Source organism: Vigna umbellata, chromosome 10 (genome assembly GCF_029865625.1).
Source record: "Vigna umbellata cultivar VRB3 chromosome 10, Vumbellata_1.0, whole genome shotgun sequence".
NCBI classification, from domain to species: Eukaryota; Viridiplantae; Streptophyta; class Magnoliopsida; order Fabales; family Fabaceae; genus Vigna; species Vigna umbellata.
The window spans coordinates 16,139,125-16,151,075 of NC_142174.1; the positions used below are offsets into that span (position 1 = coordinate 16,139,125).

The 11,951-nt window shown below is 30.6% G+C and overlaps 1 protein-coding gene across 4 annotated transcripts; it reads left to right on the forward strand.

The window, feature by feature from the left end:
* The first annotated feature begins 5,940 nt into the window (after window positions 1-5,940).
* On the forward strand, window positions 5,941-9,516 carry LOC148192037 (uncharacterized). 4 transcript variants are annotated; one of them, XM_088100961.1, is made up of 5 exons: window positions 5,941-6,296; window positions 6,830-6,993; window positions 7,210-7,899; window positions 8,057-8,494; window positions 8,827-9,516. In XM_088100961.1, the coding sequence occupies exons 3-5, from the start codon at window positions 7,212-7,214 to the stop codon at window positions 9,015-9,017; spliced, it is 1,317 nt and encodes a 438-aa protein (XP_087957087.1). In that variant the 5' UTR covers window positions 5,941-6,296; window positions 6,830-6,993; window positions 7,210-7,211; the 3' UTR covers window positions 9,018-9,516. The 4 variants fall into 4 exon arrangements, with proteins under 4 accessions (XP_087957087.1, XP_087957089.1, XP_087957086.1 ...); XM_088100963.1 differs by having other exon boundaries at window positions 6,897-6,993; XM_088100960.1 differs by lacking the exon at window positions 6,830-6,993.
* Window positions 9,517-11,951: the final 2,435 nt, after the last annotated feature.

Below are 11,951 nucleotides of genomic sequence, written 5' to 3' on the forward strand. Positions count from 1 at the left end.
TAGCAGTATCTCTCCACCATTGTTACTTTTAGGATGTAACAAGTCACGTCACATTTTGAAATCCATTTAATTCCACTACATTTTGGTGAATTAAGTTCAGTCCGTGGGTATTGGTCAAGCATAATAATTTATAATTTAATTAAATAACCGAGTTTAATAACTTGTTGAACCTAACCTAACTATTTAATGAACACAAAATAAACATATTAATTGTCTGGCAAATTTGTTATAAAGGTATTATATATTTTAGGTATTGTATGCTTTATTACATAAGTATCGTTATTTCACCAAAAGTATAATATTAAATAATTTATTTTAGATTATATTATTGGTAAATTGTGTTTTTATTTTATTTACCGGTAACCCAAGTACACCCAAAAAAGAAGGATGAGTTTAGTTATAAAATAAACAAAATAATATAAAGTTAACCTTAATTAAATTAGTTAAGCGAAAACAAAAAGAAATCACTTAATTTAATCACTCTAATCTTTACCTACCAATAACTCACATGTTCATGATTATTTACATTGGATGGGGAATTTTTAGAAGATAATTATTTTTATAAAGAAAACTTTGGTTTATGATAATTGTGTTGTTTGAGTAAAACATTTTTTTTAAAAGAAAAACCCATGAAAACAATTAAATTATTTAAAATTAGATCATTTCAAACTTCAAATGAAAAGAAAATTTTGGAATTCTTATGTAATTTACTTTTATTTTATTTTCAATTTTGGTTTGAATATTATTATTGGGATCACTATAATTTGCTTAAGTTTAAATATTTTTTTCTCTTAATGTTCATAAGAGTTATTTTATTCGATTTAACTTATTAAGGTCATTTTGTTGTTGCAAATTATTATTATTATTTATTTAATATTAGTCCAAAAAAATTCAACCAATATTGAAAAGATTTTTTTTATTAATAGTCGATAAGTGTCTGTTTTTCTATCATCGCGATCGACATCAATACTTTACTTACTAAAATTTTGTTAATATTTTTTCTATTATTAACAAAAAAAAAATCAACTAACATATTATTTTAATCTCGACTTCACTTTTTGAGTCAACATTAATCTGAAAGTAAAAGAAAGAAAGAAGAAAGAAAAAACTCTTCAGTCATCAATATGATAAAAATAACTTAAATTAATATTGTAGTTGATTTTAATTAATTTCAAACAACATCAATAAAAATTGTCTATTTTGACAAAATATAACATTAACCAATATTAAAAAAATGATATTAATATTTTTAAATTAGTAATAGTTATTTTCTGTTTGAATAAATTTTTTTTATCTTGAATGATAATTAAAATATTTTATCTAAATAAAAAAAAGTAAAATTTAATAAATTTAAATCTTTTCTCAAATGAGATCATTTAAAATTTAATCAATTGAATACATTTGAATGTTTTCCGGACATTCTTATCCAAAGGTACTCTGTTTTTTTTTTATTATTATTAATTAAGAACCGATGACTATTTGATTTTTTTTATTTGTTCTTTCATAACTCAGGAATACGTAAAATTTAGCCTCCTTTGTATAATTATAACTAGTTCATAATCAACCCTCGTGTTTGGTAACAAATTTGACAGAGATTCATCATTTTGACTTTTTTTCAAATTGAGTTAGTCCTCACAAGAAAAAGGAAATAAAAAAAATATTGAAATAACGTCCTGTTATATGAATTGAATGATAATATAAAAACTGTTTTTTAATTGCCATTTAATAATTTAAATAGGATCGATAACAAAGAGCTAAATGTATTTGACAAAGATTAATCCACATAAATGAAGGAATTTTTTTTTTCAACGATTTTATATTGTTTACACATCGAATTGTTGAAGAATAATTCTTCTCATTTAAAGTGGGGAATGTATGCCAATTGAGTCAAATATATGTATACTATTTATGAGTGACGCATCATATAAGCTTTTTTCTTTTGCTTTTATAATAATGATTCTTCTCCGATGTTATGATTTTTTTCATATACATTATCGGTATCATTATTTTCTGTTGTTTTATCTTCACCTTAAATACAATATTAGATGAGCCAATGAGTTAGAATTTACTGTTTTTGATTTTTTTTTTTCAGGTGATGTATTACACCTTACGAATATTTTATAATTTATGTTTATGTAACATCATATAATTTAACATCAATTACTAGACAAATATTTATAAGTAAAAAAAAGCTATTGCATAAGTTATAATTCAAAATCGATGTATGTGATTTTTTTTTCACTTTTTACAATATTCAATTATCAATCAAAAGCATTCTAGTACATTAGAACCTATCTTATTAACATGTTCAAGAACTAATGTTGTTCGTTCGTAAGGATTTTTAATGGCGAATGTGGAGATTAGTAATTGAGGTGTGCAATAACTTTTAGAATGTGAGCATAAGTTTCTGTAACCTACAGTGTCAGAACCATATATGTTAAAAAATGCTATCTGCATTAACTTTACTCAAAAAGGTTTTGTTGTAATTTATGGTTCATAATATTGACTATTCCTTCCTAAGTAGAAAAAGTGTACAAAGAATCTTGCAAGAAATTGTTTGTTTTACTCAAAAACTTCCTCATCGCATAATTCACTTTATTATTTCTCAAAATTAAAGTTACTTATCTCCTATTTTACTTAAGATGAAAAAGATTTCAAACTCCTATAACTTATTAATATTAATACTAAAAGTTTCAACATTCAACAGTAAATTTAATCAACAAATTATTATTTGAGAGGCTACTAATATGAAGAAAACACATTAACATCATACATAACATAGCATAGCTACATTTATGTTTAAAAAAACTATTCAATTACCCTGATATTAGATGAGAAGTTTCACAATCTTCTTGTACTTTGGCCATTCTTGGAAAGCTCTGTATAGAGGAATCGCGGTAGGGAAAGTGCGGGAAAATCCTAGAGAAAATGGTCAGGGCACGAAAAAGTGAGGTGAGGGAAAATTTTGTAGGTTAAGGAAGAAGATCAAAACGGCCATGAAAGAATACCAAGAAAAACACATGCGATAAGGAGGGTTTGGACCAGAATAAGACAGACGTTGGCCTGGACCAAAATATGGAGCGAAAGAAGGGCTAGACGAAGAAGCAGCCGAAGGTAGTGTTGGACCAAAATCAAGTGTGGAGGCGCTCAACCCAGGGCGGGTTCTTGTGGAGACGCTGTGTGAAGGCAGTCGTGGTGGCAGTGCAAGGAGACATATGCATGTGTACAAGCAGTGAGTGGAGGTGCTATGTGGGAAAATGATGAAAAGCGAGATGGGAAACATTTGCAAAGAAGAATGAAAAACACGAAAAGGGAAGAGAACTCGAATAGATTACTTTTACATACATATATATAAAGATAAAATGATCATAACGGAAACTTTTGTATTTTTTTAAGAAATGAGAGAATACAAAATAAAAAAGATAGTGTTAAATGAATGTAAAAAATTAAAGTGTGTCAAAGAATCATTACTATGTTTGTATAGTATGATATCCAGACTAAGCGGTTAAGAGAGTTGACCGATCGATTGTTAGTAGGATTGGGCTGCAGTTGGCTAGCGTTGCGTGACTTATTTTAAGAGTAGGGTGTTGCTCCCTCCACCACCACTCCTTACTTCCTCCACCTTCCCAATTTATTTTATTTCCAAACTACCCTTCTATTTTAACTTTTTACTTTTACCTTTTGGGATTTTTTAACATATTTCAAAACCCTAATTTTACCACTCACTTCTTCTTCACTCTCGCGTCTGCACCCCACCACCATCTTTCACGGATTCTCTCTTCACTTGTCATTTCCGTTTAAGCTTTTCTTCTTCCTTTATTTCTTTTCTTTCAACCTTCTCTTCCCTTTTCTGTTTGTTTCCTTTCATTGTTGGTGTTAATTCCTGGTGCAGATGACGTAGATCAAGCGGGATCTGGTTTTTCATCTCCATCCTAGATTAGTTTAAATCTGTAAATCTATTTGGTTTTAACATGTGTTGCTGTTGTTTTTCAGTCGCCCGCCGCGAAGGTCAAAACGGATGTCGACATCCATTTTACCTTCAACGGATGTTGACATCCGTTGACGGATGCTCACATTCGTTTAAGGTTAAAATGTTTGTTTTAGGGTTTATTACGCACCTGGGAGGGGAGGAACACTGCACCTTCACCTTCAAGCACGACCACCACCAACACCGAACTCTCGCAACGCTGGATTCTCACACCACCAAATGAAAGTCCGCCAGACTCTCACAACACACACGGTAAAATAATGAAGAGAGAAAGAAAGAAGTAAACGTTAAAGAAAGGAAGAGAGCTTGTCTGCGAAGAATAACTTTTGATATTGTCGCGCCGGATGCATTCATCCGGGGACCAGAAATGGGTTATTGTTGGAGTGGTAGAAGGTAATAAATATTAACCCTAAAAATAAATTTTACTGAAGGAAAAATCAGGAACGGAGAGGTGCTGGGAGCAAGGAGTGGTGGTGTAGGGAACAACACCCTTAAGAGTATACGTTAATAGACTAATAAGTAATTGAATCAAATTTTAAGTTATTAATGGCTAATACAAAACAATGTTGATTCTATTCAACAACCAATGTAATATAATATTTCTCTATTCAAAAGTAATATATTAATATATTTTTTATTTTTGATTTTTATTTTATTTTTACAGAAAATATTACGTTGGTTAAACTAACAATGTAATATGATTTTTATATTTACAAATTTTCACCATAAATTATCACATAATTTCTTCAGCAACCAACCAATATAATATCTTCATTTTACACTAATGGTAACAATTGTCATTTGACATTTAATATTAGTCATATTCTTTGTCAATAGGTTATTTACTAAGAGTTACATTTTTTCGATTGATTATCATGATATATGTTATAATCATTTTTTCATTGATATTAATGCTATTTTCAGATAAGTGATTTGTTTAGATGGTTTTTTAATATTAATTAAGACACTTTCAACTAATATTAACAATTAGTACTATTGTTAATATCTACTAGAATTAAATTAAGTTGACATCAATAAAAAAAATAAACAAAAAAATTAAATCAACCATATGATAAGATTAATATTATAGTATAAAATACTGTAGTTGATATGATTGATTGTTAATAGTGATGATTAAAGACATAATCATAACTTCAAAATTTATAGTAATACTTAATAAAAATTTATTTAAAAATAACTATAATCTATATGAAAAATTGTAATAATTTATTTCCAAACACATGTATTATAACATTAATATTCAGAAAAATAATTTATAAAACTAATGCTTAATTTAACATTATATATTTATCACCATTGAGCTATTATGTTATTTTTAAACGCACTTGTATTTTTTACGTGATTAAGAAAATTATGTATGATATTTTTCAATATTTTGCTATTTTTTTAAGTATATGTTATTTTTGTTTAATAGAAACTAAATATACCTTTTTGAAATATTAACATGATAGCTAATTCTTATCGTAAAAATTATTCATGTCACGTGTGTTTATTATGATTATATCTTTTTACTGTCTAATTTATACCAAAATTTAAAATGTTTATGTTTATTATTTTTTAGCATAATGAATAAATTATTTTTTTATTTATAATTTATATTTGAGAAGCTGAAGTGAAACGTAAGAATCGTTTTTTAATTTGTAACAATTTAAAAAAAATAAAAACTGAATTTAAAAACTCAAAATAAAAGTAAGGTTTCATTTTAAAAATTTTCAAATCTTGAAGCTGAAAAAAATATCTAAGAACGTATGTCACGTTCAAAATTTTCAAATTTTGAAGTAGTGTTTGGTTGAAACTTTTATTCTGATCCCATGAAATTTAATGGGCTGGGCCAATGAGGGTCCACAGATGAAGGAACCCAAAAAGAAAAAAAGATTATAAAAGTACGAAGAATACAGATAAAGTAGGAAAAAACTAGAATTAAACTCATGAGACGGTCATAACTTTATCTTTCTCTCCAAGATTCTATTTTTAAAACTGGTCATACAAAGGTTGCTCAAAAACAGATTTACCAATAAAATAGAAGGAAAAACAGACACAAAACATAACGATTTGATTTCTTGGAAGATAGGTTAGGTTGGTCGGGTGTTAAATATATACATATATATATATATATTGCAAGAAGCACGCTGGCGTGCCAGAAACAACACAACAAATCAACAGTCGCCACCGATAACACTAAGAAACGTTTGCAAAATTTGATGCTTCCCGCTTCTTCCTCTGTTACACTGTTCACTCTCTTTCTCGCTCAACTTTCTCCTTCATTTTCACTTTTTCCCTATTCTAGGTATTTTCTCTTTCTCACGCGTCCTAGCACTTTTTTTCTCTGTTGAAGTTTTCTTCACTTTGGAATGGTTGTTTGCATTGTATTGTGTTTCTGAGACCAGTTTAGGTTTCCGGTTATTTCGTTTGGGTTTCTCTCTACGCGGTTTCTGTTTTATTGTTGTTTCCGGAGTTTTCTGGAGAAAATAATATGTAAATATCATTTCTGTTATATGTTTTGTTTTTTTGTATGTCAAGGGGAGGAGGAAATAACGCATGAAATTTTGTTATTATTTAAGACAATAATATTGTATTTTTGCTGCTTATGAAAAAAATTAAATTAGATTATTTGAAAAAAAAAGATGTGTTTTGAATTTTTGACCCGCTTTAATGCTATTTATCAACTTGTGTGGTTTGGATTGGGGGAGAAAGGATGATCCTTCCCTTGCTTCTCTTATTGGGTCCTTGACTCAAGAAGAACAAATCAAAATTCAATTTTGTTAGTTGTGTTTAGCTTCAATCATACAATGAAATTGTGTCCTTGAATTATTGCATTAGGGCTGTGGAAAGATTGCTAAAATCTGTGTTTGGGTGTGAAACTTTATTGAGTTTGTTTGCCTACCAGTAGGGGTTTTGCCCCAGAGCGTTGGTGAACCTTGTAAGGTGAATAAGCATAAGCGCAATTCCCATCAAGCAAGCGGACGACTTAAATACGCAACAAGGTATTGTAAGTGGCAGACTGACCTGCCACGATCCAGTGAGATTCGCTTTGATTTGCCTCTCTCCTACCTTTTAAACGAAATTCTAATCTCTTTTTCTTTTCTAAGCTTTTTTAGAAAAATTTTGTATGCTTTTTGCTTTCGACTGCAAATAATTTGTCAAAGATTAAAGACTATATAGTTGTGCCAAGTTAATTTATGGCTTTGTGGATTGTACAGCAATGTCAAGTTTTACTGCCATAGCACTGGATAGGTTGATAGAGCCGGGAGATTCAAATCCGGTTGATAAATCTACTCGAACTTTCATTCCTATTCCGAACTCACAGAAGCTCGAGAGGAGTACTAAAGCACTTGCCAATAAAAGTAAGGCTCTTCGTCCTCCATTGAAGCCTACGCTTTATTCCACTCCTGAGGTGACACCCCTTCCGGAAACTCCTTCCTCGTTCCCTCCTTCACCATACATCATCAACCACAAACGTCGTGGCCCAAGTCTTCTCATCAAGAGTTCCTCTGATTCTGATGTGGATATTCATAATGATGAAAATGTTAATGACAAGAACTTTGATGGTGTTTTTGCAAGTTCAGCTGGTGACCTCCATGTTACTTTTACAAACACTGAACTTGTTAAAGAGGATATGGTGAATGGTGTCTATGACGGCAAACTGGATAGCAGCAATGGTGGTGACCCTGCAAATTGTACCAGAGAAACTGAAAGTAGTATCTTAACCGATTATTTACTCAAGGACAAGTCACTGACATTGAATTTGGACAGAGCTAGAGAGGTTGAAGACTTTTTTGATCCATCAGATTCAATGAGTTTTGCAAGCAACACAGATGGGGAAGAAAATGCAACAGACCTTTCTATGAAATTTAGCAGTCCTATTGGGGAGTATTATGATGCATGGGAAGGTAAATTGGGTTAGATTTACTGCTAGTTATTTCTTTTAACAATCTTAGGGTGGATTCATTTACTAATCAGGAGAGGAAAAATATTATTCTATAGTCATATGTAGTGTGCAAGATATATTTATGTGTCTATTAACTTACTTGACACTTTTCTCTGTAGAATTTTCTTCCACCATGAGTCAAAATTCTATACACGATGTTGATATTGAAGTTGAATTACGTGAAATGAGATTAAGTATGTTGATAGAGATTGAAAAGCGGAAGAAAGCAGAAGAATCTCTAAATACCATGAGAAGCCAATGGGAAAGTATCAGGCAAGGATTATATCAAGCAGGGATTATATTGCCTGCAGAGCTTACTTCTGTTGCGAAGGATGAGCAGCTAATTTCTGATGGGGTGGAAGATCTATGTCAACAAGTTTATATTGCTAGAATTATATCAAATACCATTGGAAAAGGAATTGCCAGGGCAGAGGTAGAGGCAGAGATGGAAGCTCAACTAGAGGCAAAGAACTTTGATATTGCTCGACTTATGGAACGTCTCCATTGTTATGAGACCATGAATAGGGAGATGTCTCAGAGGAACCAGGAAGTAGTAGGTGAGATTCGTCATTAAATTAGTCCATAATTGTGTTGATTAAGGAAACATATCGATTATTCTTTATTCTTCATTTAACTATCTCCATTGTGTTAGTGTTTTTATTTGTTAATTTATTTTTCTTCATTGCACAATTATCATTATGCTGTGTATTTAATTTATCTATATTAGATTGGTACAATTATGTGTTTTAGGGATATGGTGGACTGGTTGTTTTTATGTCTGTTCAAGTTTGTGAGATGGGTTTTATCAGGTCACTCCAATTTATGATTTTGTTTCTTTTATCTTGATTAATTTGTTAATCTCATTAGAGTTTTTGGCTGTTTTATCTAGAGATGACACGGCGTGAGAGACAAAGAAGAAACAAGAGGCAGAGATGGATTTGGGGTTCCATCACAACTGTGATTGTTCTTAGTACGGCTGCATTAGCATGGTCTTATCTCCCTATGGATATAGGATCATCCTCTACTGAACGTGATCTGACTCCTGAATATGATGATGCAGTCAAGCAATTTACAACATAATGCAATGTTGAATTATGGTAGGTAGGGAGAGTAATAAAAGTCTTACATGCCATTACATGTTCAGCTTCTTTTGTTATCAGTAGCAATTTTCTGGCAGTGAGGTTAGCGGTTTCACTTGGAAATTTTGAGACCACCTTTAACCTTGTGATCCATCCGGCACAATGCTGTTATGATAATTCTCTGGTCCAGCAGTGAAGAATGTCCTTGTAGAATTTGAGCTTGTCTATGTTGGTTTGTGGTAGTAAAATACAAATTTTGGTAATTCGTTGACACTACAGGTTGACATAGCTCACAGATGCATTCCCTTATCGATTCAGATAAATGACTGTTAATAGCAATAATCCTACTCTACGTATTTGCTTTGCAATAAATCACTGTTGTTCCTAATAAAAAAGGTTCTGATGTAGAGATCTCTAGTATTTGGACTGACAGAGGAGAATTTTTCTACTGTATATGCTATTGTTATTAAAAAAATAAATGTTGTTAAATTTTCCCATGTTCTTGACAACTAAACCAACGTAGCCATCTGAGCAACAAATCTTCTCTTATTTTACCTAATGAATGGTAAGGTAACCCTATAAGGATAGGGTTCAAAGCAAAACTTAAATTATTAAGCTTTCATAAAGAACTTTTCTTTTACAATACTTTTACTTGACCACATTTTAGGTAGATTCTTTTAGGTTTGCCCCAATCAGTATTCCTAATTAAATGAAAGATACTTGAAGAATTTTACACTTCAGCACATCTACATACCTATCCACTGGTCTCACCTCCATACTTATACCACCAAACTTACATCTATCACCTCGTTAGTTATAAGAGCATTCTTTAATAAAGTGCTTTCTCACAAGAATGCACTATATGTCACTAATTGATAACTTCATGTAAGACATGCTTCAGCCTATTGGCTATAACTTTTGCAACCACTTTATACATGCATTGTACTAATGAGATAAGTTTATATCCCCTAAGCTAAACCCTTTGGATTCTTTCTTTGGTATAAGTTTGATGAAAGGATTCTCTCCATTCAAAAATTTATCTTGTGAATGAAACTCTTCTAGAAATTTCAGCCTATCTTCCTCTGTAATTTTATAAATCACAATTGTAAATTTGAATGTGTTGTCAGTTTGAAGAAACATTAAACCCGAACGAAAACCAGTTGCAGCAGTGTATGACAAGTGTACGGTGAAGTGACGTGCGTGTGAAAATCTAATGGGAGAAATGGAAAGCGAGACAAATGCACGAGCATGAGATGATGTGGTAAGGTGTTAGATTTGCTCATTTATTGCGCCAATCGTGGAGATATCTTTCATAAACAAAACACTCTTTTCTTTCTCACGCATTCAGACCCACGCCACGCCTCAACTTATCCCCACCAAACTCCTCTTCTTTTCCCATCCTATTCATCACAAACCTACATACCCTTTTAATACTTTTTTTATTATATATTTTCTTCTAGTTATATATTATTGTTATTATTATTAAGAAGTATGACTTGAAAGTTTTATTAAGTAAAAAAATAAAGTTGAGTAAACATAAGTTGAGCGATAAGAAAAAAACCTATAAACATTAAATATTAATATTTTATATTATGTGATATTATAGTTTTATATACAAGTAAATTGTATATTATTGGTAACAAAACTTCTTAGTTTATCTTTCTAAACAAACTCTTCACACAAATTATTTCTGTATATAAATGAGTAGGACCGAGAAACACACCTTTATGTTATCACATTTTCTTTTTTTTCGAATTACTTGCTCCAACTTCTTCAAGTTCAAACCGAGAGTGGGTATCTACTAAAGACACTTCAACTTTCAAGTCAAATTTTACTCAATGAAGTTAATTAACAAGTAAGTATCAAAACTTAATTAAGCTAATTTTACCTCTATATAGTTTACCCTTATATTTATAGGTATTTGGTGAACCTTAAATTGATGTTGGTCCAATAATACATATATTTTGTGAGTTTTAAATTGATGTTGGTCTAATACACTAATGTTTGCGGTGGCCCAATTATAACCCAACACTTACAGTTCATTTCGTCTGCTAAATTATTAACTTAAGAAATATACTGAACAACTATAAATATATATCATTCGGTTAATATATCATGTTTGTTGTTGGTGCTGACTTATTACCTAGCTTACCGATCAAATCAGACATTATATCATACACAAACATATTTCAATAATTAAGTACAAATTAAACTTTTAAGGAATTATAAATTTAAATATTTTTAGTTAAGTTTTTAGTAAATTTTTTTGTTTTATTTTTAATTAATACTAAATTGAGTAATGCTATTTTTTACATTGTATTGTTTTCATTTTTTGTTTCTACTCAAAAAATTAAAAAAATAATTAAGTTCTAAGTTGATAATAAATTCAAATTTTTTTAATTAAGATCTAATATTCCATTTTTCAATTAAATTTTCATATCAATTAAGAATGAAGTTTCAGTCCCAACACACAGGATACCACAAATTTAAACAACAAAAAGGTTTAATTAGATATAAAAATATTATAAAACAGTTTAGTATGTTTTGTTTATTTACATATGTTTCTTTATTCTATTATTAAAAGCAAACCCCAGACACAAATGTAGTTAGTTGAGGAACTGAATGTTAGATATTATTAAGAACTTCTACCGACTGGGTTATGTCTATTGCCATGGTTGGGGCGGGACAGAAGAAGACATGGCATCATTACAGTAGTGGTGGACCCATCAAACTCACGCTACTATAACAGAAGATGCTGCAACCATGGGTCCAATTTCAGTGTTATCTTAGGTTTCGATTTTAAGTCACTCGAATGATGTTATTATGGTCAATTAACTCGTTCTTCTTATTTCTCATTGTTATGCAGTGAAAATTGTAGTAGGTTACCATTTTTTTCAGTGACTGTGGCATCTAATGCACCATTGTTATGCATGTG

Coding starts and splice junctions, on each gene's coding strand:
- LOC148192037 (XM_088100961.1), top strand. CDS start 7,212: ATGTCAAGTTTTACTGCCATAGCACTGGATAGGTTGATAGAGCCGGGA. Junction 7,900..8,056: donor GTATTATGATGCATGGGAAG/GTAAATTGGGTT, acceptor TTTTCTCTGTAG/AATTTTCTTCCACCATGAGT. Junction 8,495..8,826: donor GAGGAACCAGGAAGTAGTAG/GTGAGATTCGTC, acceptor TGTTTTATCTAG/AGATGACACGGCGTGAGAGA.